Source organism: Cygnus atratus, chromosome 9 (assembly GCF_013377495.2).
Source record: "Cygnus atratus isolate AKBS03 ecotype Queensland, Australia chromosome 9, CAtr_DNAZoo_HiC_assembly, whole genome shotgun sequence".
In the NCBI taxonomy this organism is placed as follows: Eukaryota; Metazoa; Chordata; class Aves; order Anseriformes; family Anatidae; genus Cygnus; species Cygnus atratus.
Window position 1 is genome coordinate 7,945,009 of NC_066370.1, and position 25,150 is coordinate 7,970,158.

Here is a 25,150-nt window from a genome sequence, read left to right on the forward strand (position 1 = left end):
AGCAAAATCCAAGCCGGGGAGCATTCACAGCTGTAGGAGAAGTTTTTGCTGCATGAGCAGAGGACTGAAGGCAGTCTGCTTTCCAATGGGTTTGTCTCCTGCTCTTCTTCCCTGTGGCAGGGGGAGCAGCACGGAGGTGGCCCCCGTGCCGCCGGGTCTGCCCATTGCCCAGCTCACTGCTGCTGCTGCGTGGGGAGCCCGTGGGTGGGTGCAGGCACCTGCGAAGGAAGCAGGGTGGGGAGAAGGAGAGAGCTCTGACTGTTCCTAGCGTGGAAGTGGAGCTGCTGAGCGGAAGCCAGCAGGTATGTTACCCCAGGGTGAGGGCAGAGGTGGGAGCTGAGACACGGAGGGGTCGGGAGAAAGGAGACCGCTGTCCTGCAGGGGGGCTGGGACTGAAGGGGATGGGAGGAGGAAGAGGATACTCCAGCAGGGAGGAAGGGACATGGAGGTGGGAATGCTGCCTTGTTGATATGATTCCTCTCAGGCATTGTGCAGTTTGGTTAGCCTAAGTCAATTCAACAAGAAGCACTGTGTTTCAATCCTCTTTATGAACCAACCTTTTTTTTTTTTAATTACTTCTTTGGCAGAGAAAAAAAATCCTAATGGAAAATTGCCTCTTTCCCCAAAACAGAATTCTCTTTCAGATCTTCCCTACGGAAAATTCCCAGCCAGATCCAACCCTAAAGCATGATGCCAGAAAATACCTAGCACGCTTTAGCAGAGCGTGACTTCAGGGTATAATGTATCATTTAATCCTAACTAGGGCACCATAGCTGCATGAGTTTGAGAACATGAGCAGGCACTCAGCATCCCTAACTCAACATGCATTAGGCAATCCATCAAAAACGTGTGGAACGTGGAAAACAGTTAAAATCATTTTTCAGCTTTGAAAACTTAGTTCTACCCTGAGAAAGAAACTGGCAGAATGTTGTCAGATGTGCCATTTCTGCTTCCTCTTACTGAATTCCAAATGCAATGTGTTTGCTTTATGAATAAAAAGATGCATTTTCTTAGCAGATAGTTTTACCAACAACCAGTCTGAAAGAGAAAAAAGGTTCTTCCTTTTATAAAAAGAATGCTGGAGAGAAAATTATTTGGCATGTTTACAGGTACAACAGACTTGAATGTTGAAGTTGGTTCTATTGATGCTCAAGAAATAATAGTCTCCAGTTCTCCCACAGCTCTGCTGCTGCTTGTCTACTCAGAAAAGAGACCAGCTGACTGAGCAAGTACTGTTGCCTTCAGCAACAGAAAGGATTTGGGCTTCAAGCCTGCCTCAAAAGGTAACTTAAAGCCTATTCATGGAAACATTGCCTGATTTAGCAGACATCCTGGGAAAAAATCAGGCTTCTGGACAGGAAACAGCATGGATTGGCAGTGGTAAACGGTATCACATTGGGAAGGGAAGGAGAGAGACAGGCAGGTGAAGTGCTTCAAGATGTGGTAGAACTTAAGTGACCTTCCATGGTTTGTTGATGGGTCTTTTCGTCTAGACTATGCAGACTTGCCTTTTAGAACTTAGCTCGTGGGCTTTAATCAGGTATCTCAAACTTGTGTCCTGACACTGGAGCACTTTTCCTCTTCTAGTTTCAATGTAAAGTGCTGGCTTGCCTGCCTGCCTTTGACAGGAGCTGAGCAAGGAGCAGCTCTGGTTCAGACATGGGTGCCTGATGTCACAGTCCAGCACTTGGTCTTTAGCAGCAGCCCAGCACTGCTACATCAGCACAGCTTAAGGGCAGAACTTCAGTTTTGAAACTTAATGTGCGGATGGAAGTTAGCTTATAGCGTTTCTTGGAGCCTGAGAACAGGCCAGGCCTTACAGAGGCACTGTATCATTGCTGCTTACTGAAGTCCCAATAGTGAGGAGTTCTCACTGGATGAACAAAATGGTTGCTCCTTTTCCTTAAGAGTGACTTCTTCCAGACACACCTAGAGAGATTGTCTACAACCAAATTGCAACAGATACTCAGTCACAGACCCATCAATGTAAATTCTTGTCAAAGGCATGAAAAGGCATTTTATTTATCACTAATTTCACTGCAGGTATCAAGGACAGGTTTCCTCTGCCCAAAAATAGCTGTGAATTTTTGGAGGCCATTAACATGGAACCGTAGAATATCGTGAGTTAGAAGGGGCCCACAAGGACTGAGTCCAAAAACCACCCAGAGACCAAAACCACCCAGAATCCAAACCCTATGTCCAAGAGTGTTGTCCAAACACTTCGTGAATGCCAGCAGGCTCGGTGCCATGCCCACTGCCCTGGGGAGCCTGTCCCAGTGCCCAGCCACACTCTCAGTGCAGAACCTTTCCCTGACACCCAGCCTGACCCTCCCCTGTCCCAGCTCCATGCTGTTCCCAGAGAGCAGAGCTCAGCGCCTGCCCCTCTGCTCCCCTCGGGAGGGAGCTGCAGGCCACCACTATTAGCTCACCCTTAGCAATGTAGTGATACTTTTTTTTTTTTTTTTCCAATTTGAAAACTTCTGTTGCAGCCAGACTAGTTTTGGTTTAGTTTGGTTTTTGAATCCTCAGATTTGTTGACTTCCATTTGCAGCCTTGAGAATCCGATGCAAGGTGAACCAATAACCAAACGTCCTTGACAGTGTCCTTGACCCTGACTTGTGCATATCTTTGCTGTTTGCCTCAGAGCCTTGCTTCTAGGCAGGACTTGAAAATTTAATGTAAAAAAGAAGTAGGAGCAACAGATTCTTTTTAGAATAAGAAAGAACTACTAAAAAAAACCCACACATAACAAAACAAAGAAGCCAACCATAAAAACAACCTTTTGTGTCCTCTATGCATTATGAAAAGGGGAAAAAAAAAGTCCAAAGGTTCTGTGCCCCCTTTCTTTGTAGGTCTCCTTTGATGATTCTTTCAAGCAGTTGTATCTTGTTGTTTTTTTATGTTTTCACTGATGTGAGACTTCCCTTCAAAGAAAGTTTCTCGTTTTTCATTATGTAAAATATGAAGCTTTACATTGCTGCCTTTCACATGCCATCATAAGCTTCTCTTGCAGTTTGAAACAAAAGGCACATTCTTGCTAGCTTTCCTTGTTGTTGCATCTCATTTTTGAGAGTGATAAAGATGAAAGTCAAAATGAACAGCAGTATTTAGGATCCATTTTGTTTCTCAGGGCTACAGAGTAAGAAGCACTCAGCATTTCACCATTCCTGTGGAAAAGACCAACCAAATGCTTAATGAAGGAAGTCTTGTTTCTGAACAGTTAACCACGGTTCCAATCTCATAATGGTAAGATTTCCACTGCTGTTGGCAGTTCTGAAATGTTTGGTTAGTGTGTTATCTTTTCTGAATATATAAATACAAAGATGCGCTTAAAAAGGTAGAAAGTAATAGGAAGTTAAGTCATGCAGAGTGATACGCAAGCCCCAAATGTACCTTGTTTATCTCGTACCTCTGCACTGAGTGCAATATTGCATAATGTCACAAGTGCCGTGTATTTTCTCTAGCAAGGTGATGCATTTTAATTAAATTCACTGTTTAAAATTCCTTTATTCATTAAAGGTACCCAGTTATCCAGAAAGACATACTGACCTTGGATGAAGACCTTCTGGCTCAAGAGGACTGGTAGGGCTATAAATTAAAAAGATGACATTTCATAATTAATAACACAAAAGAAGAGTTCCTTGGCCAGCTAACCATGTAGATGTATACCGTTTGCCTCCATTAGTTTATCTGAAAATGGCAAAATGACACCGCTGATATCAGCAAACCAGCCAGGGCATGTGTGTCCTGCTGTTTCTCTTCCATGGGCTCTGGACTTTGCTGCTGCCAGCCAGGCCAGGGCTGAGCCTCAGTCCCCGCGCGAGCTGCACCCTCTCCTTTGACCATGGTGGGGGCCTATGGGTGTTCTTGGTTTGCGGTTCACCTCTGAAGGGCCTTTTTGTGATGGAGACAGGCAGATATAAAAGCTTCACAAACTTCAGTCTGCTTTTATCCACAACAAAGCATGTGCAGTTCTCATCAAACAATAAAACATTGATTCATTTGTGCCTTTATTTTTTGTTTTCCACTGCTCAAGCGTTCTCTGTGCTGAGGTTGAATCTTTCAGGGCCTAGCAGCTGTTTGCCAGCAGATGTCTTCATTGCTGAAACAGAGAGTCCCTGTTTTCTCCTAGTGCCTTTTGTCCTTGTCTAGCCTCAGTGTAAAGTAACCTTTGCTGTAGAAATAGGCTTCTCGTTTCTCTCATCTGCCCAAGGTTCCCTTGTCTTTGAATTTTGTCTTTTTTCTTCTCAAATCTAGGACTAATTTGGCCTTGTATTCCTCTTCCAGTGTTATCCCATCCTCAGCCACTGAGGTAGGCAAGAAAACTGGCTTCATCAAGAACAGAATTATTTCATTCTCTCAAATTATTATTGACCTGGCCTCTAATGGTCTTTGCTCAACCTATGCATAGGTAAGCAGGTAAAAGACACTGTGGTCTTAACATAAGAAACATGGGGCAATAGGCAGTGAAAGATGGTCAAAAGAAAAGGAAGCAAACAGATTTCAGACAAATAAATTGGATTGAAGAGTTTTCCCGAACTACTGAAGTGTCAGTGAAGCTGTAAGAGCTTACTCTACCTGTGAAAATTTAAGCTGCAGTACAAAATCCGTGTGTGCTTTGGTAAGGGTAAAGGTTTGAAAAAGTAAGGCTTTGTTTTTGTCAAGACAGTGTAATCTCTTACTATCTAGGAAAGCGTGATCAAAGAAACACTGTCTTTGGGGGCTGCAAGTGCGTGTGCTGAGCGAGTGAAGTGAGTGATGGTTAACGGTCAGAGCATGCTGCTGATAAGAGGTATTGAAAGCGTGAAAGAACCACAGAGGACCAATTTCAGTTCCTGTATCATTACAGCAGGTGATGTATGAAGTTGATAGAATAGCTGAACAAAGCAAACCACAGTGAAGACAGGTTATTTAAAGCAAAATGGAGAAATAAATGAGTCATGCCCTTTTATTAAAGTGGAGGGAAATAGATATCTACCTCAGTTAATTTCTTAGTGTGATATAAAGGCAGCCTTTAACAAAATGAAAAAATCCCAGTTCCATTCCATTCTTTTTAACCCAATCAGCCAAAATCCCCTTACACTGTGGAAGTTACTGATAATGTAGTATTACCAAAAAATCAGTATTTGTTTGTCAGGAGACTTAGGCTTAATCTTTCTTTGAATCAAAGTGATATGGTGCTTGGTCGGAAACAAACACATCTGTACTCACAAGTATATCGAACATCCAGAGTTAAACAGCAGGAGCAAAACCATGCAGTGTCTGTCAGTGAGAGCAAGTTCTCAACCAGATGCAGTTCTGTCTGAAGACACCCAAACTCTCACCAAGGTGTGGCACAGGAGGGCTGATGCTTAATGCAGCTCTCCTGGTCCCCCTTCCAGCTGGGAGAGGGCTAGCTCATGGACTGCCCTGCTCTGCTGTGCAGTGAAGACTTCCTCATAGATGGTAGAAAGCACAGGTTTGTTTGGAATAGATCATCCCCATGTAATGCTTATGTAGTGATTTTTGGAAATTTATTGGATTTGGTGTTCCCTAGGGAACGCTTGACTTTCCAAAGGGAATGCTTATTTGCGGGAAGGTCTTGCCCTGGCATTTTCCAAGAGATTACTGCTGATCTATACTCCAGGCCCTCTCAAATTGCCTCTTTGCTCACGAGAAACTTTGCCTTCCATGCAAGAATTTGCTTTTATGTAAGTTCTGTTGCTGCTTCCTACTCTGTTAGTAAATTAGGTTGCACGTGTTGGATGCCTACAGTGCCCAGCTCTCACACAGGTGATGCCCTCTGAAACAGGCCGAAACAACACAGGCTGATGTTGTCAGGAAAGCTGACTCCTCGTGGAGGTTGTCCATGTGGTCTGTTACTGTTTTGTCTGTTGGTATGAAGATAAAGGTCTTGCGAGAAATGAAAGTCTGATAATGTGCTCTGTGTGTGTGGAGGGGTAGGTTCATGTTGATATCATCAGTGCTTGGTCACCTAGGTGATGGATCTTGCTGCCATAGTAACCTGAAGGCTGCATTACTCATGAAATATGAATTTTAACAAACAGGAGTGTTTTGAGGTGTTTGTATCTTCTGTCTGCTGTAACTGTCTGCTGCCCTCTTAAAATGTTTACAGGAACTGTAAAATAAGACTCTTAAGTAAAGGTTTTTGTTGGAAGCATGTCCTAAAAAAGACCTGAAATGTATATGCCTAACCACCTTTTTGAAGAAAGGTCATTTTGAAGAAAGGCTATTGCTTATTGTGGCCTTTTGAGCTCTTGCCTCTTGCTTTTCCCCTGCTAGGGAAGCTGATATTTTTGTTTGTATCAGGAGAGTGTGAGCCAACTCAATGTACATCTTTAGGCATCCCCATGGATATACTTGTGCCAACATCATACCTGCAGCCATGTGCTGTGCCAGGGGCATGTCTGGAGCATGGATGTTCTGTGTTTGGCTTGGGGTAGGTTGTGGGACACTAACTTCTTTTGTGACCCAGAAAAGAAGTGATTTAAATACAAGAGGTGCTTCCAGCTTGCAGCCTAGTGCGTTCATTCAGGGATGCAATACCAGGTGCTGCTGGGGGCCAGGCTTGCTGGCACTCAGAACCACCATGTTCATTTGAGGTCTGAGAGAGGTGATTAATAACAAGCCACAAAACACAGACTAGCAGATCAGCTCAGAAGAGTACTATTTTTTTTTCTTTTAAATGACTTGTATATACAAATTGCCTATTACCAGTAGTCGCACAGTGTACGTCCTCCACTACCCACAGTGTCTCATCTTTTTCATTTGGACAATAAAGATAGTAGAAGATTTTTAGATTCTTATGTAGAGGTACTTAAGGTAAGAGAGATTTTTAGGTTCCTTGTGGCAGAATGGGATGGGACAAGGGGAGTATGTTCTGATGACTCTGGGGGGACAAGCTGACATGCATACCTGACAGACTAGGTTTTCTGTTCTTTGTAAGATTTTATAGGGAATTAATATAAATCTGAAAGAATACTAACAAAATCAGAACCCTGTGTGATTAAAAACTCTACGGCCAACTTCCTGTCCCACTTACCTAGAGCACTCTAGGCTTACTGTGAAGACAGCAGGGCCTGCATGTGCACCAAGGACAGCAAGACAAATCCCCATGTAAATGGGGAGCTGTGGGATAGGGCAGCCCAGTTATCATAAGCAGATCTGTGCAAATGCTGCTTGCCAGGAGGTTAACTGTAGAGTCATGCTTGAATTGATCAAAAGTGTGCTCTGATGTCCTCTGCAGTAAGGAATTTTCAACAGCTCCTGGCACAGTCAACTGATGTGGCTGTGCGGCTGTTAATGCACCTCTTTTAGATGTTTTGAGAAATCCTGAGAAAAATGTATGTTAGTGGTGCTTCAGCTGTAATGTTAAACCCGAACATGTTTCCTCTGGACATTAATGAGACCCTTTAAATTCTCTACTGACTAGCCTCCTCACTGGCAGAACAGGGACTAGCTGTGTCCACACAATCTGCTAGCCAGTAGTTTCCTAGATTTAGGATTAAATAGCACACAAACCTCGTGAATAGGTGAAATTGGTGGAGAGGGATACAATTTAATGGGCCTTGAAGACAGAAACACAGGGAAATGGGGGCTGCCACTGGAGGATGTTCCATACATAAAGTCATCTGGGTTTGCTACCTGTACACTACAAATAAAGGGTGGACAGAGAAACAGATTGCAGCATAGTTTTGGGCATCTGCTTGTATTCATTTGGGTTGCCTTTGCTCCTGGGAAGAAAGGTGGGAAGGGGTGCATGGGGACAAGAAGAGGGTGTTCAGAGAGCTTGCTTTAGCAGTGTGGTTATCTGGCCTGTGTAATGGGGGTAATGTAATATAGCTGGATTAGAGCTAATCTAATTATATTTTTGTTGCTTATCCATTGACACTATTGCCTCCTATTTGTGGCATCCAGCTGACCTAATGGATCAGTCACTTCTAATCAGTGGACAGCTGCCCTGCATGTCATGTGAGATTAGGCCAGTTTTAGAAGAAACAAAAGTGTGAGGTGTGTGTGTAAGAAAGGTTTCATAACAACGTGTTCTTCTAAATGTTTTACAATTAAATAATCCTTTGTCAGTCCCTTAGGAGGCAAATGCCTACTCTTGCAGACAGAATTTGGTGACTGCTGGCAAATTGGCTGAAGTTGAGAGTCCTGGAAAAACATCCTTCATGGCTGAGATCTGCAAGGCTCAGATCTCTATTCAAAAGATCTTCAAGGCTCAGATCTCAATTCCTGGTCTGTAAGATCATGAGGCTCAGACACTGCAGCCTTGTTCATGAAACTGGAGCACTGCTGTGTGTGTGTACCATGTGCTGGATATAGGAGTGAGTAACTACAAACCTTTTTTCCCCAAAGGAAAGCCATCTGCTTTTCCTTAATCCCTTGGGAGATAAACCCAACTTCCATGTCAGCTGAATTTGATTGTAACTTAAAATTGTCTAGGATAGTGAATAAAAGAAATAAGGGAAGAGGGAGCAACTGTAATAGGTGGGAATAAATAACGTTTCTAGCCTGTATTGAATTGCTTATACTTTTGTAGAACTGAAGCAACAGAAAGCTGAAGGTTCCTAGACCAGGTGTTTGCTTTCAGTGTCTTTAACACAATGATTGTTCTCATCACTGGCTGCAGTGACCACGGTATGGTGGAGTTCAGGATCTTGAGAAGAGGAATTAGGGCAAAAAGCAGGTTTGCGACCCTGGATTTCAGGAGAGCAAACTTCGGCCTCTTCAGGGATCTACTTGGAAGAATTCCGTGGGTTAGGGCCCTGGAAGGAAGGGGGGTCCAAGACAGCTGGTCAGTATTCAAGTATCACTTCCTCCAAGCTCAGTGCATCCCTATGAATAAGAAGGCAAGCAAAGGGGGCAGAAGACCTGCATGGATGAGCAGGGAGCTCCTGGCAAACCTCAGACAGAATAAGGAAGTTTACAGCATATGGAAAAAGGGACAGGCCACGTGGGAGGAATATAGGGACACTGTCAGAGTATGCAAAGATACGACAGGGAAGGCCAAGGCCCAGTTGGAATTAAATCTGGCAAGGGATATCAAGGACAACAAGAAGGGCTTCAAATATATCAGTAGAAAAAGGAAGACTGGGGAAAATGTTGCCCCACTGCTGAATGGAACGGGTGCCCTGGTGACAAAGGATATGAGAAGGCAGAGTGCTGAATGTGTTTTTTGCTTCAGTCTTTACTGCTAAGATCAGCCCTCAGGAATCTCAGACCCTGGAGACAAGAGAGGAGGTCTGGGGAAAGGAGGATTTTCCCTTGGTCAAAGAGGATTGGGTCAGAGATCATCTAAACAAACCTGACATCCACAAATCCATGGGCCCTGATGGAATGCACCCATGGGTGCTGAGGGAGCTGGCCGATGTTATTGCTGGGCCACTCTCCATCATCTTTGAAAGGTTGTGGAGAACAGGAGAGGTGCCTGAGGACCAGGAGAGAGCCAGGGTCACTCCAGTCTTCAAAAAGGGCAAGAAGGAGGACCCAGGCAACTACAGGCCAGTCAGTCTCACCTCCGTCCCTGGAAAAGTGATGGAATAGCTCATTCTGGAGGCCGTCTCCAAACATGTGGCAGATAAGAAGGTGATCAGGAATAGTCAGCATGGATTCACCAAGGGGAAGTCATGTTTAACCAATCTGATAGCCATCTATGATGAGATGGGTAGATGTGGGGGGAGGGAGTGGTGGATGTGGCCTACCTTGACTTCAGCAAGGCTTTTGACACTGTCTCCCATAACATCCTCGCAGACAAGCTCAGGAAGTGCAGCCTAGATGAGCGGACCATGAAGTGGGTTGGCAGTCGGCTGGATGGCGGAGCTCAGGGGGTTGTGCTCAGTGGTGCAGTCTAGTTGGAGGCCTGTAGCTGGCAGTGTCCGCCAGGGGTCAGTACCGGGCCCAGCGTTGTCCAATTTACTCATCAACAACCTGGACGATGGAACTTGCGGATTTTTCTCACAACCCTCAGCAAGTTTGCAGGTGACACAAAGCTGGGAGGAGTGGCTGATACCCAGTGGGCTGTTCCGCCATTCAGAGGGACCTCGGCAGGCTGGAGGGTTGGGCCAAGAGGAACCTCATGAAATTCAACAAGGGCAAGTGCAGGGTCCTGCACCTAGGGAGGAATAACCCCAAGCACCAGTACAGGCTGGGGGCTGAGCTGCTGGAGAGCAGCTCTGTAGAGAGGGACCTGGGAGTCCTGGTGGGCAGCAGGCTGACCATGAGCCAGCAATGTGGCCTTGTAGCCAAGAAGGCCAGTGGTATCCTGGGGTGCATTTGGAAGAGTGTTATCAGCAGGTCGAGGGATGTGATCCTGCCCCCCTCCTTAGCCCTGGGGAGGCCACATCTGCAGTACTGTGTCCAGTTCTGGGCTCCCCAGTACCGGAGGGACACAGAACTACTGGAGTGAGTTCAGAGGAGAGCTACAAAGATGATTAGAGGACTGGCACATGTCTCGTACAAGGACAGGCTGAGAGAACTGGTCCTGTTTAGCCTAGAAAAGAAAACTGAGGAGAGACCTCATTAATGTATATAAATATCTGAGGGGAGGGTGTCAAGAGGATGGAGCTGGTCTCTTTTCAGTTGTGCTCAGTGACAGGACGAGAGGCAACTGGCACAAACTGAAGCACGGGAGGTTCCAGCCCAATATGAGGAGGCCCTTCTTTACTGTGAGGTGATGGGACAGGTTGCCCAGAGAGGCAGTGGAGTCTCCTTCTCTGGAGATATTCAAAACCCACCTGGATGCCATCCTGCGCAGGATGCAGAGCAGTTGTGGGGAGTAGGCCAGGGTGCAGGTGGAGCTGATGAGGCCACGCTCAGTGCTGTGCACAGGTAGCTGGCCTCAGAGTGAAGAGGCTGCTGAGCCAAGAGAAGTCAACGATCCTAGGTACAGACGTTCACTCTCAGGGTTTGAACAAACACTATTTTTGGTGAAGGTCTTCTTAGATCCCGTCTTCGTCCCTGGGCCCTTCTGAAAAAGAGCATTGCAATTTCTATATGTAGTTGAATTTGCTTGCTTTGGCTTTTATTTTATTTGGGCTGCAAAACAGAGGATACTTACACAGCAAAGGCTAGATCAATTTCTGCCATTTGCTGACTCCAAGCTTACTTGAATTTGTATAATAGGTGCCGATGCTATAAATAAAAGCATCCCTGTCTCTTGCACTGAGAACTCTGTCAACCATGCAATACTGAGATTTTGTTAGGTACTAATTATGTTAGGCGTATGTATAGGATGCTGCGTGTTGCTAGGAGGGATGGCTGATTCTTCCTGTGTGGTCCAATTTGCAGCAGGCTTGGGTATGACAAACCAAGGTAAGGGCAATTTCCCAAGTATCTGAACAAAAGGGTTATTCACTGCATTATCCCCCACAAAAGAGGGAAGGGAGGATGTCCGAGCAGTTGTTTGGCGTGGGTTCTCAGTGAGACGTTTTTCTCTGCATGTTTGTCTAACATGCTGGCCATGGTTTTGATATTCTTGTTTTTCCTCTTCTTTCTGATGTGTATTTTCAGTACTGGGTTCAAAGGCAAGCAACCAAGAAGCAGCATCAAATCTAAGGAACCATGGCCAAAAAAAAAATAAAAAAAATAGTGTTTGCTGTGCTTTGGGCTGTGACCTGGCACCAGGCACAAATTTCAATAAAGACGAAAGAGACAAAGAGGTATGAAAGGAGATTCAGGCTCTTTCTTCCCAGTCCTGCAGCTGGTTAATATTGAAGTCTCTGTCTCCTAAGGATTATGAATAGTATTATGGTGTCCTGTGATACTTCATCCCTCTTGGGTTCAAGGTAGTTTTCTAAGCATGTAACATAAAACCCTGAGTTGTTCATCAAGATCTGCTATTTGAAGAGACAGCAGACTTGTTTCAGAGGACATGGCTGTCAAAACACCACAGCACTTATCTCTGAGCTTTGAAAAACAGTTCTTCAGTGAACTCCTGCATAGAGACCACCTTTTCTTGCCTTCTTCCCTGCCTAAAATCTTCCAGTGGTGATATTCAGTGTCATGCTCCTTTCTCTTCAGCATGTCCTGCTCTTGCCAGAAAGTGTTTTATTCAGGCTGAGCATGCTCGCTCACTCTTAGCAAGCCCTGAAGTAGAAACTGAGGATGGTGATACTATTGTGCCTCATTTAGTTGTTGGCTTGAAAGAGGAAAACTGGGAGATAAGGAAAAAGAAAATGGGAATCGATCAGGTCGGACCACTCTGGTGGCTCGGCCTCCTGTCTCGTGCTCGCTGAATTGAGCTAACTCCTTCGCTCGAGCTTTATGCATCTGATAGCTGTATGATGGTATGGAGGGCAGGGAACGTTTCTTTGGCTTGTGGTAAGTGATCAGCTCGTGTCATAAAGGTAGAGAGCTGACTCTGTAGAGGTATAGAGGACTCACAAAGGTAGAGAGGACTGCTGTTGTCCTAGCAGGCTGGGAGCACGCGGATAAGAGAACAGCTCCCAGCCTGTGGTTTGCAGGCAAGCTGGCAGTGATTTGTACCGAGGCTTGCAGATGGAGTGCCTTTGATCACAGTGTGCTGCTTGACTCATGGGCACGAGGCGGTGAAAGCGGGGGGCTGCTAGTGTAAGCTAACACACACCTGACACCATAGAGATTGGAACCAGTGGTGCTTCACTCCCCACATCTAGTGCTGATGTTAGGCTGCATCTGCACTGGATAACTTCACGTGATGAGTCTGGTGGTTCCAGCGCTGGTTTGGCTGAGCTCAGTACGAAGGAACGCTTACCTGTACCTTCAGTTTTTTCCAGGCCTAACGACTTTGTGATATTAGTCCTTATGGCAAGGGGGCTATCAGCCAGCCTCCCAAGATTTCTTTCTACTCTTTCTTTACAGGTCCCTAGCAGGAAGGAGGAGGGGGCTCTGGTTCAGTTTCTTGCTTCCAGAGAAGACACATGCCCTGGGCTTTTCCACATCAGCTGGTCTTTTCAACATCAGACAAGCAGAACAGTGCAAGCTTGCACGAGTCCAGCTCTTGAATATGGGACTGGAAATGAGGTGGCAGAAGGCAAAGGTAAAGCAGGAGCTCAGGTTACATCTTCTCTTGTATTTGGGGGTCCCTCTTTGGGAACTGGGGAAGCGTAGAACTTCTTGGAGCTAAGCTCTGTGGTCCCCCAGCTGCCTTGTGCCACAGCACTACCTAAAGCTAGTCCTGTGCCTCTTACCTTCTTAAACCAGCGTCTCTTCTGTGTTCCCTCTCTGGTGCTTTTGCTTGTAGTCTTTATCTTAACACTTGCATTCAAACGTAAAGGTAAGAACTAGAGCCTTTCTGCTTCTTGGGCTTCCGCAGATTTTGGGCTTATATCCTGCTCTTTTAACTAGTGCTTTCCTACCCACTCAAATGTCCTCCCTACCAGCCACAGCCTTTTCAGAAGAGATGTGAAGTACTCTGTGCAGGGTTTTTCAAGTGTTTTGATCTGTGGACCCCCAACTTGATTGTGGACACCTCTGTAGAAAAACTCCCCCTATATCATAAAAAAAAAAAAAAAAAAAAAATCATTTTTAGCAGTTTTGGCAATCTTGTTGTCTCAGGTATGCTCCCTGCTTATCCTGTGATGTAAAAATATAGATCAGATATTTACAGTGCTGTCTCCAAGCCACTTTTTCACTGTCTCTCCCCACTTTTTCACATATATCTGTTGGGGGACCGGGTGGGTGCAACAACAGGCAATTTAACAATTGTACGTCTGGTCTGTGCATCCTTTTTGAAATGTGCAATGTGCGTCCTTTTTTCTTTATTTTTTATTTTTTAATACTGACTGGAGGATGATAAGCGTTTGTTTATAAAAGATACATCTGAGGTACCTGGAGCTTGCTTGCCTTCCAGGAGTGAGACTAATCCAGGATAATTCTTATTATTAGGGGAAAATTACTCACCTGTTATTTTTGAAGAACATAGTGGTAATAGATTTCCTTTCACCTTCATTGCTCCAAAGCTTCCTGCTGCTGCCTAACCATCAGTTCTGTCCCTAAGGAGAGGGGAGAAGGAACAAAAGGTTCAATCCATGATAGCTGTAGTAGGGATCAACGTGCTTCCTCGGCTGGGTGCAGCATGCATTCCCAGGAATGGCAACAAATTCAGCTCAGTTCAGCTACGGATGAGCACTGCAACTTTCCTTGGAAACTACTGGATTGATTCTCTGCCTTTGGCTACAGGTAGTTGCTTTGCCTCTTGTAGTTATTTTGGGGTAATTAGAAGAAGATTGTACAAAGAGTAGCAAAAACTGTTGTTGCATCCTCTCTGTTTGTGGTCTCTTCCTTTAGAAGTGATTATGATTTTTTTTTTTTGGCCCAGTCTGTCTTCATGCTTTCTACCTAGCTGATCTGTTACCAGTGTGGAATAGGAAGGGAAAATGAAAGTATACTTTCAGCACATTGCTGTGTTCTGTTCATTTTTACAGCACAGTATCTAGTGCAAGCCATTATTGGAACTGCAGTGGAAAAGCCGAATTATTTAAGGACTTTAAAATTCACATTTTCTTCCAGCCTGATGTAGTTATGGACTGTTAATACACTGGGCTGAGCTCTGGAATAGATGCAGCTCAGTAAAAGATAAACACATTCTGGCTGGCTTAGCATGTATTAAGGCAGTTTTCTTATGCTCTCTCTTTAATCATTTGATTTTTTTTTCCTACATGAAGTGGTACACTTTTAAAAGGTGAAAAGAGGCAAAGTAGCAGACGGTTCCTCTAATAAGGGTTCATAAAATTCCCACTGATCTGTTACTTTAGAAGTGCTATCATGCTGCTATGCTTAATGAAAGATCAGTCATGTAAATTGTTGCTGGGATTCAACTTAATTACATGCGAGAGATGGAACCTCTGTTATAAAGGCCTAATAAAATATCAGGTGGCTTTAATTAAGCCAGTAAGGTGGCAGTTTTAAACTGAAATCTGCTTGCTTAATAATGGAAATGACAGTGGATTTGAGCAAGGCATTTATGGACAGCATGTCATTTCTCCACTGCAAGGTGAGAGTCGCAATTTTTAAGCTGTGTTAGTGAGAAACCCTAAGTTCATTGTCAGTGTTTATCCTCTAAGCCTCAGACTACATGGCCCACACCTGGAGGAGATTTTCTATTGAAAGATTATTTTAGCCTGAAACCTGGCGTGTTATTACTGGGGTGAATTTTCTTAATACTTGTAAAGGAAGCCATTTATCCAGATAAATAATTGAAATCTGGAGATGCGTCAGGATGACATGGCTGTGACTGTTACTAAATATTGAAACATTAAATAAGTAAAGATGCTTAAAGTTTTAGACCTTTAATGTGACTGATTTTATAATCATTTGGATGCCTTCCTGTACATTTTCAATGACATATTTGGGATTTGGAGAGTAACTTGTCTTCCCTACCACTACTGCCAATTTTGTGTTATTTTTATTTATTTATTTAATAAGAGTATTCCAGTTCTATTTGCAAATACTGAAACTTGTAGATTGTTTGAGGCACTTGTGCATATTTCCATTAACAAAGGGCAGCAGGCCATCACCTGGGGCTGCTCTTTGGAGAATAATGAGCCTGATGCAAGCAAGCTGCTGGTTCAGAGCTGTGAACAGGGGACCCCCTGACACACAGGCTCTGGTGTCAGTCTCGTGGATTTGATCAATACTACTTTCCATTTAAAAGAGGAAATTAATTGTTTTACTTCAGAGAAGGCCCGGGTTGATTCAGTACATGGCAGGCCAGCACCTGACTTGCATGGAAAGGGAAGAGCCACCACCACATCTTCCTGGTGCTCTGCTGCTGCCTTGGCATGGGGCGACGCTGCCTTTTGTTTCCCGCTGCAAAAATCAATAGGCAAGTTCCATCAGGATCCCTGATGGATGTCAGAGGACTTGTGCTTATTTCTCTGTTTCTTTCACAAATGACCCAAATATTACATGAGCATTCTTTGCCCCCCTGACTGCAGGCTTTTCCCACCAGCCTGACAGTGGCTGACTGGGGATGGGGGCTGGAGGTGTATTTGCTGCAAATGGAAGGAAGAAAACCCAATTTTCTACAGCTTCTGCCTTGAAACTAAAGATTTGTGTGTCAAGCTTTCTCTGCTGCTTATCAGAAGTATTGAGAGATTTCACATCCCTATTCCCCCAGCTGGCATCCTCGGTTTATATCTTTTCTCTGTGATAAGAGCAGAGTGCTCTGTAGACTGTTGGGCTGGAGAAAAATGAGGTACCGTAGCATTTCTTGTACAGAAAGCTGTATGCCAGGAAGAGCAGAGCTAAAAGAACTTCTTTTTTAAATTATTATTATTATTTTTATTTTTTTTTAAAAAGGTGGGGCCAAGTCTATGCCCAGCAGTTTTGAGTGTAGTAGAAAGCAGGATAAGCTGGTGGATTGTGTAGAGTAAGGCACAGGAGGAATTTCTGCCCCTCTGCTTCTGTTCTGGACACTTCCTTGCCCTGAAGCTGCAAGCAATGTCATTTAAGATAAGCATTATTACTGCAGTTAGCCATTGGTGTCTCATGTTCAGCAGGTTCAGTGTCTGGATCTGGCTGGAAGCGCTCCTGATGGCAGAAACTTGGGACCATACTGTCTCAATCTGCCCCTTATCTCTGCGTGAGCTGAAACTTGCAGTCCTGAGGCAAGCTGTACCCACACAGGGGGGTGCTGGGAGGATTAATGGTTCTGAATATTGGACAATGACAAGTCAGCACTGTGTGCAATTGTTGTGAGTCAACTTTGAATCCTTGCCAAAGATGGCTTTTGCAAACAAAATTTAGCACTAATTTGTCAATGGGTTAGTTTGCAGTATGATGTAAAGCACTCAGTCATATAATGAATCCTTCTGGATCGAAAAAAAATGCTCATAATGACTTTATTATAAATAAGTACTATGGTTAAGTGGACAAAATCGATGTAGGGTATTTCTGTGTTTTCCCACTGATGGTTTGCTACGTTCCTTACCACCTGTGTCTGCCTGGGAGGCTGAGAGGGTTTTGTTGAAGATTTTTTTTTTCTCCTAATTTTGTCGCCTTAACAAAACTGTCAGCGTTTGTTCTTCGCTCCTTGCTGTGCGAGTGCTTCAGTGAGCCCTGCATACAGCCAGGTAGCGCCCTGCTGTTTCTGCAGATCAGAGCCTGTCCATCCGCAGCCCTCCCAGGCAGCTCTGCTCCCTGCTGCTCCCCAAACGGACTCAAACGGCACCAGGCCAGCATCGGCGGCGCAAAAGCAGCTCTCTACCCCCTCTCCCCCTCCTCTTCTGTGTGCCACGCTCTGCTTTTGTCTCAAAAAGATTTTTTTTTTCAGATTATTGTCCCCGTGACAAAGACGAGCCATCTGTTGTTCTGCTTTCTGGGGCTGCGACCAGGGAGAGGCCAGGGCGGCCGGGCTCCCCCAGCTTTCCCAGAGTAACCTCCCCTCCCTGTGCATTCCCTTCGCGTCCCTTTCCTGCAGCCTCTGGACGGGGGCTGCTCCAGCCTGACGGGCATCCCGTGCCCTGCGGGCAGCGTGCAGCCGGGGAAGAAACCTGCCGAGCCTGAACGAAACGAGGGCAGGTACCCCCCGGCCCTGCGCTTCTGCCTCTTGCACGGGGTTCCTGCGGGCGGGCCCGGCTGGTGGCGTCGCCTCCCCTCTGCTCGGCGGTGGCAGCCCCTGCCCGAGGCTGCTCTGCTGGACCCGTGCCACCAGCGCTGGACGTCAGCAGGAATCCGGCTTCACCAGCGGTACCGGGGCAGCGGGCACCGCGCTCAGCCCGCCGGAGCTCACGAAGCGTTTGGCCGAGGCCCTCGGCCGCGGGGGCCGGAGGGCGGGGGCCGGGGGGCCGGGGCGGGCTCAGCGCGGGGCTGCGGGCGGTGCCGGCGCCTCCCCGGGGCGGTGCCGAGAGCGGCGGCGGCGGCGGCGGCGCGGGGCCATGGTGAAGATCGGCGTCCAGCAGCCGCCCGCGGCGCTCAAGCCCGAGCAGGAGAAGGAGAAGGCGGCGGGGGGCGATGGGGCGGCGGGCGCCGTGCTGCTGCCGCCGGGCGCCGTGAGTGCGGGGGGCCGCGGGGGGTCGGGGGCGTTGGGTGGTCTCGGTAACGCTTTCCTGCTTGGGGAGAGCCCCCGTCCCCCCCCCCCCGGTTGGAAGTTCAGGGTCCGGTTTGCGCCCCGAGCTTGGGGTTTGCTCCAAGGGGCGCCCTGAAGGCATGCGGGTGCTCGCTGAGGTCCCGAAGGGTTGGGACTGGTGAGGGTGGGGAGGAGACGGGGCAGGGCGGCTGCAGCCCGGTGTGAAGCTGCGAGGCTTCGGCCCCGGAGCAAATGGCCAGCGTGGACGAGTGGCATCGGAGCGCGTCCCTCTGGTCTGGGCTTTTGCTTGGGGGAACGTGGTTTGGGGTCCATCAGTCATGGCTGAATTTCACGTCGTAACAGCTCTGAAGGCTCAGGGTTGGCATGGAGAGGAGGTGATGGGAACGCAGCGGCTGGTGCTGGAGCAGGATGGGAGGCAAGGGCTGGGAGCACAGGCAGCTCTCTTTAGATGCTTTGCAGTCTCCAGGGTGGGAATTGATGCGCAGAAGTTGGGTTTGCTGGCTTCAGGCGGTGGGTGTCAGAGATGGCAACGGGCAGAGGCGTCGGGGCAGCCCTGGCAGATGCTGAGGGTGGTCGAGGCCCGGGGCAGGGACCCCTCAGTCCCAGCTGTGTGCGGCTGGTGCCCCTCTCCAGGAGGGAGCAGTCACTGCTGAAGGGTGAGGTGGGCGCTGTCCTGCCTGGCCAGGGGCTGAGCATTTCTGGACAGTCTCTCCTGGCAGTAACCGCCAGCTGCCAAGCTCCTCCCTGAGGGCAGACCTGCCAGGGTAGGTAATGCTTCGGGTAAGGGTGAAGGCTCCAACCAGAGAGTTGGGCCAAGTCCATCTTGTTCCAGCACTTTGATATCAGAGGATGAGGTTTAAACGGCACTTCTGCACTCATCTTAAATGCCTCAGACTGTGCACGCAGTTTGATCATTTACGGAACCCAAATATCTATCTCACTGACCCAAAAACCCTACGAGGGGCTGTGGCTCTGCTCTGTTGGTGCAGCACTGCAGAACATCCCTCCTCACGTGCCTTGCCAGGGGAGCAGCAGTTACCTGCCCCAGAGAGCCGCTCTGCAGGAGGTGCGCCAGCAGGCTGCTCAGCTTTAGGCAGAGGTCAAGGAGTCACCTCCGTCATAGCGACCTCTCCCATCGCACGCTGGTGTGCTCGCAGCACACTTGCCTGTGCTCTCAGGGTCTGAATTGTGCTCCGTCTGTCGCTGTTGCACCTATTAATGTAGCTCCTAGAAGCTGTCTAGAAACCTGCAATGGGGAATGTGGCCAACTGTGTTCTCTCAGTGATTTCCAGACTTGGTCTTTTCTTCTTACGAACAAAAGAAGGTGGTAGGTTTCTTCCCACCTTTGATGTCAAGCTCTGAAAAGGCAGCCTGAAAGTTGAATGTCACGCTGGACCTCGAGCTCACGCAGCCAACGAACCAGCTCTCTGCAGCTGGGAAGTTGGTCTTTCTGCTGATCCTGCACAAGCTCAGGCAGAATCTGGATCCTTCTCACGAGCAGTGTGTGAACAGGAGTTTAAAACCAGTAAAATAAAAAATAAAAGTAGCAGAAGCTTATTTCCATTGCGAGTGCTGCCAGATCCCAGCAATCAACATTACCCTGATTCAGGTCCTGCTGGATGAATGGAATTGTTTTAAGTAGCAAATTATATATTTGGGGTTCTTGTCATTGCCTTGAGTGTTTCTCTGACTCCTGGGGAGCACTGTGTTGTTCTTTTAAGCCCACAGGAGCTACAGAGGAACTTAAAAATATGAATTTAAAACAAAGGCTTTTCAACAGTTTCTTAATTCCAGCAGATGGGCTTGTGAGGAAATCAGCATCAGAGCGTGACAGAAGAGCAGGAGCAGGTTGCGGTGAGTTGGTGTAACAGGAGGATGTTCAGGGAGCACAGCCACTGACAAGGTGGCCCGTTCCTGATGTTATTTTTCAGGGTATTTATGCCACTGGTTTCTTCAGTAATGGTCTTTCAGGTGTAGTTTGCGCATAGCTGGACCAAGGGGGTGTTGCTCTGTAAAACATCCGACCTGTGAGGCTGATCTCTCAGGAGTCAGGCTTTCTTGCCATGCTCTCCCCTGCTGCCAATAATTCCTGTCTGTGTGCACCTCGCTCTAACTGCCTTGCAGCAAAATGGCATTGGTGACATGCAAACAAGATGCTCTGCATTCCTTTCCTCTTTGATCTCACAACTTCAATCCCAATGATAGGAGCAGGAGCTGGGAAATGATTCAGCGGCGGCTTCCATAGCCTGTGAATTTTGGCAGGTGCTTCATAAATGCAAAGATGTGGCAGGCAGGAAGATGTCTGTGGTACTAACGTGTCCTGAAAAGTAGTAGGTGAGGAGTCCTGACAGCAAGCTGGCACGTGATGAGCCTTGTGTTTCTCTGTTGTGCAGCTCCCTTTGAATTGGAAAGAACATGCAATTTGGACTCAGTCAGAAAATCCGTGTGATTTTGAGGCAACTGCAACATTTTAAGGGCTTATACAAGAAACAGTCTTGCTGTCATTAGTAGAAGCAGGGAGGACGTAGCAGCCTCAAGCAGAAGGCAGTTTGAGGTTATGCAGTCAGTAAAATAATTTGTTGTGTTTATTGGAAAATATTTTCTTGGATGTAAAATAGTATTCAGAGAGTTTTAATTGAACTCCAGATTTAGAGTCTGGAGTGGAAATACATATATCTGCTGTATCATTAAAGGCTCTGGGATACACGCTCCCTGTGTTTGTGATTCATTGTTTTTCATTAAAGTCTTCTGCTTCATGAGGGGCGAATGATAAGAACTGGAGGGAAGAGACTTCTCTCATCCCCCTCAGTCCGTACGTAACAGAGACGGGCTGCTCAGCTCTCTGTGCCAAGATCCCTGCTGAACGTGCCTCCCTGCCGACCTGAGGGGCAGCATCTCTTACAGCAAGCGCGACACCACAGGCTCGGGGCCCACGGGGACCAGGACAGCTTGCTGAGGATGAGGAGACGTCTGTGTGCGTCAGGGGATGCTTTCGCAGAAACCTTTGGGGAGAGGAAGCAGAAAGCCAAGCCTGTTGTTGTGTGTCTGGAAAAGGCTGTGCTGGGACAGTGCATGCAATCGTTCATCTTCTGCTTGCCGGGAAGGTGAACGTGGAGGGAAGGACAGTGTTTGCTCAGGCCCTGGCTGCTAGCTTTGCCTGGTGGGAGCGAAGGGCTTGGTGACCGAGGCAGGAGGGTGAGGAGAGCTCTCCCTGCCTGCAGATACTGGCGAGCCCATGGGAACACCTTGGCAGTGGGTCAAAGCACAAGGGTTTGAGGGGCTTTCCAGGATGTACGCAGCGATGCCCTGTGGGTGTGATTGATGTTTCGCTGTTGGCTTCAGTCGTAGATAGCTTTGATTTCATGCCTTTCATCTCATCTGCATTCCCTGAGACTCTTCCTTTTGGTGGGCCCTTCCTGTTAGTCTGAGAGGCAGAAAATGCTGCTCACAGGGACTGGTTTGCTGCCCAGAGCAGGAGCCCTCCAACCCTTCTGTCTGTCTGTGTGGGCTCTTTGTAGGCTGCACATCAACCCAACTATCTAGTGGGGTTTCTCAGCCTCCTTGCTGCGGGGCTGCCCCAGCCTGCACCCTGGTGTCTTGGGATATTCCTGGCCTTTCCCCAGCCCTCCTGGATGCACATGGGCTGAAAGGAGAGTTGTCACTTCTCTGTTTGCCGTGGTTTGGGGGTGCTGGGGAGGGGAAGGAAAGGACTGAATTGGAAAAAACATCTCTGGACCCCTACAGGATCTGCTGTAGTGAAATGTGAGACTCCAGGCATTAATATTTGATAATCCATCTGGGCATGACAAAGGATCTGGCTAAAACTGGAAGGGGAGATTAAGAGAGGGAATGACTATTTCTAGCAGAAAAGTTATAAATGGGACTGAATTTGGAAATGCAGAGCTCTCTTTCACCGAAGACGTGTAGACTGTAGAGCTGCAGATGGAGAAACATGTAATCTCCATCTCGAGATGTATATCCTCCCAAAGCTGGAGGAGAGCCGAAGCCAGCGCAGTTTTGCACGTAGGTGCTCTGGGCGTGGAAAGAAGCTGTTGTGCTTACCTGCTTTGGGCACAGCGAAGTCTTTGGAAAAACACAGAAAACTAAGAAACATCTTTGAAAAGAAGCAGTTTTGAAAGGAACAAATGAACATTTGCCAAATGTAAGCAAGTGGCAGCTTCTCTGTATAAGCTGCACGTAAAAATACTGTACTGCTGTAGTCCGCTGGTAGTTGTTGTGTATCGCTGCTCTCCTGTACAGCAGCAAGCACCAACTGCACAGCTGGAGAGACTGAACGTCTAAAGAAGGGGTTGTTCTTGCATGTATATTTGCGATTCCTGCTTTTGTGCTACCAAATCTTTGCTTGTTAATGGGTTTACAGGAGATGGAAAATACATTTTCACTTCTGAGCTGGTGTTTTCTTCCCAGTTATGTGTGAGAACATAAGCATGTATATTTAATGCCAGTGTTACCTTTTGAGGGAGGACAGTGAGGTAGGGGCTGTTTTTTTGCTTTTTTGTTGTTGTTTGTTTAATCCATCCCTTTAGATATACTTTGCAGAGCTTTCTTCCTTGCTGCTGTGGCCACCCGCTGAAGTCAGATTGAACAATAAAGCTGAGAAGAGTAAATTTGTCTTCTCTCTCTCTTGCTATTGTTAAACTAGGCACCATTTCTTTGCGGTGAATTTTCAATGTAGGACTGACTGTCAGGGTTTTCCTATGCTGCTCTGGGGAGGAGAAGTGGTAAGTGCTGTTAACATTTCTGAAAGGGAGCTGTGATTTCATGTTATGGTGTGACACTAATCTTCAGGGTACGGCAAGTGTTGTAACCTGAAATCCGGTTCCTTGTTAAGGTGTTCAGCTGGTCCAGCTCTTAAGCATCTTGGGCACAGCCACGTCTTCCTTTCTGCTGCCCTTTCTTGAGAATCAGCCACCTCCAGCAGAAGAGTGAGGTAGATAACCAGGGACAGATGTAGCTTAATATGCCCCAACCGGGTAGCAGGGTTTAGCTTGCCTTTGGGGACATCCAAAATGACTACTTTGCTCATGATTGTCTCCCCCTGCTTGACTGTAGAAGCTCAGAGGTGAGTGCTGTAATTTTAGATTACAAGTCTGTTCGGACCCCAGAGCTGTCAGGACATGGAGCTCCCTGGGGGAAGCGGTGGTTAGAGCTCAGGCAGGGTGTTCAGGTGAGCGCCGCCTCCCCGCTGACACCCTGCTCTGGTGCTTCATCCAAAGCCATCGCGAGAGGTGAATGCCTTCGCATGAAATTGTGGGAAACCTTTTGGTGCAGGCAGGTTCCCCTGTCACGCTTTCTGCCCTCAAATGTCTTGAGGCAGCACCTGATCCTTTGTTCCTGTTGCAAAATCAGTCACTAGCCCTCACAACTCATGCCCATGGCTGCCTGGGCCTCTTGCACAGGTTCATAGGTGTGTTTTATTTTATATTGGAGAGCTGTACAACGTTAGCGTGGGAAATGCTGAGTATGCGGACATCAGAATGGAAGTCTGTCCACACGAGCGCGTGGTCCCACTGTCTGGCTGTGTGACGGCTCCTCACTTCGGCGGCACATGTGGCACATTAGGAGGTGTCTTACTCTGGAGACTTGGACTTTATCCCAGCTTGGCACCAACCTGAGCGCATGCATAAGACTAACCCTTTGTAATTGTTCCCAAGAGCTGTTCCCTGAGTGCAACGAGACCCAAGGCGTCAGTGCTTCCCCCCGCGATGTGTGGGTGACTGGAGCTGTCAGAGCCGTGCCGACATGGCAGCGGTCAGACTCGTGGCCTGCTTCCTCCGGAGCTGCACGTCCAAGCTGGAAGCCAGCAGGCTGCCTTCATGGGCGGCTGGGAGCAGCCACTCCTCGCCACACCTGGGAGGAGGAGGAAGGCCCGGCTACACTGAGAACAAGCTGAAAGCTGTTGGAACTTCCTTGCCTCAGTTTCTCAGTGTTTTTTAGTGTTTTCGATGTTGGTCAAAGGTCTTATAAGGAGTCAGGTGTCGGCCCACCTGCATGCGTCTTTACCTTTGAATCAAGCCTCTCTCTTTAACTCTGCCAACCCCTCGATTTAAGAGCTTTCTGTACTCCTAAAGCAGCCCTCTGCTTCGCTCTTGCTTGAGCTGCCCTTTGTCTTTAATTACTCCGGTTAGGTTTTAGACCCATTGCCAAAGCTTTGCCTTTTTTCTGCTCCTGAGGAAAATCCCCTTTCCTTTAACTCCTCACTTTAGGCTTGCAGAAAACCCTGGCTTTCGCTTGGCCATGCTTGCTCCTTCCTGCTCCCAGGTGAGGTGTGCTGAGGTGCTCCAGAGGCTGTTAGCTGCAGCGGCGGGGGTGGTGGGGATGCTGCTGCGGCTCAGTGACGCAGGGCTGGTTTTCCCCAGTGTCACCATGAGCAGCTGCAGCTCCTGTTGATCTCTGGAAATCAGGCTGTGTTTACCCAAATCCATATTTTGGCAATCAGACTGTTAAACAGGTTGGGACATTTTTTGCCTCTTTGTCACAGCTGTTTATTTTTGCTCTGTCTGCCTGTCACTTCAGTGTGATACTTGGGTCTCTAGCTAAATGCCTTGTAAGCACAGCCTTGTTTTTACAACAGGCTTTGGCTCTGCTAATGCCCTGAATGGTTTTACTCCCAGGAAATAGAAGAGGGAGGCTGGAAAACCTCCAGCTGGAAGTTGTTGTGCCTCTGCCGAAAAATAAAATATATAGAAACGAATTCCTCATCCCTGTGCAAAGAGGGAGAATAAACATCCCCTTACTTCAAAAATCAGATGGAAAAGGGAGAAAAGAGAAGGTTTCTGTCTCTCTTGCTGACGGAGGAGAAGGAAAATATGATCACTGGGTGCTTAGGAGCTCTCACGTGCTAGGCTGAATTTTTAACATCCTGCTGGCTTTGTCGTATAGCAACAACACTGTGGTTTTTAATTAGCCAGTGGTTGTTTTTGATATTCTAATTTCCAGTGCTGGAGAGTGACTCCTGAGGCAGGTGGCTTTGTTGCTAGTCATGTGCGGTGGTATCGTTTAAAGATGTGATTAGATTCATTTATTGCAACCTTTTTGCCTTCAGCTGTGGTAGTCTCTTAATTACAGTCTTTTTTTTTTTTTTCCCCTCTGGTTTTCAGGCATCTTTGAGTCCAA

General features: G+C 47.3%; 1 protein-coding gene across 2 annotated transcripts in view; it reads left to right on the top strand.

The window, feature by feature from the left end:
• Positions 1 to 3,130: 3,130 nt before the first annotated feature.
• The window catches only part of ITM2C (integral membrane protein 2C), a 39,459-nt gene continuing 17,439 nt past the window's right edge, over positions 3,131 to 25,150 (top strand). Inside the window, exons 1-3 of one of the 2 annotated variants that reach the window (XM_050712517.1) lie at positions 3,131 to 3,246; positions 3,520 to 3,582; positions 12,844 to 13,021. In XM_050712517.1, the coding sequence (XP_050568474.1) occupies positions 12,989 to 13,021 (33 nt within the window). In that variant the 5' untranslated portion in view covers positions 3,131 to 3,246; positions 3,520 to 3,582; positions 12,844 to 12,988. Of the gene's footprint in view, positions 3,247 to 3,519; positions 3,583 to 12,843; positions 13,022 to 17,817; positions 17,976 to 25,150 lie in introns of those variants that run through there. The other variant, XM_035545086.2, reaches the window with a different exon arrangement.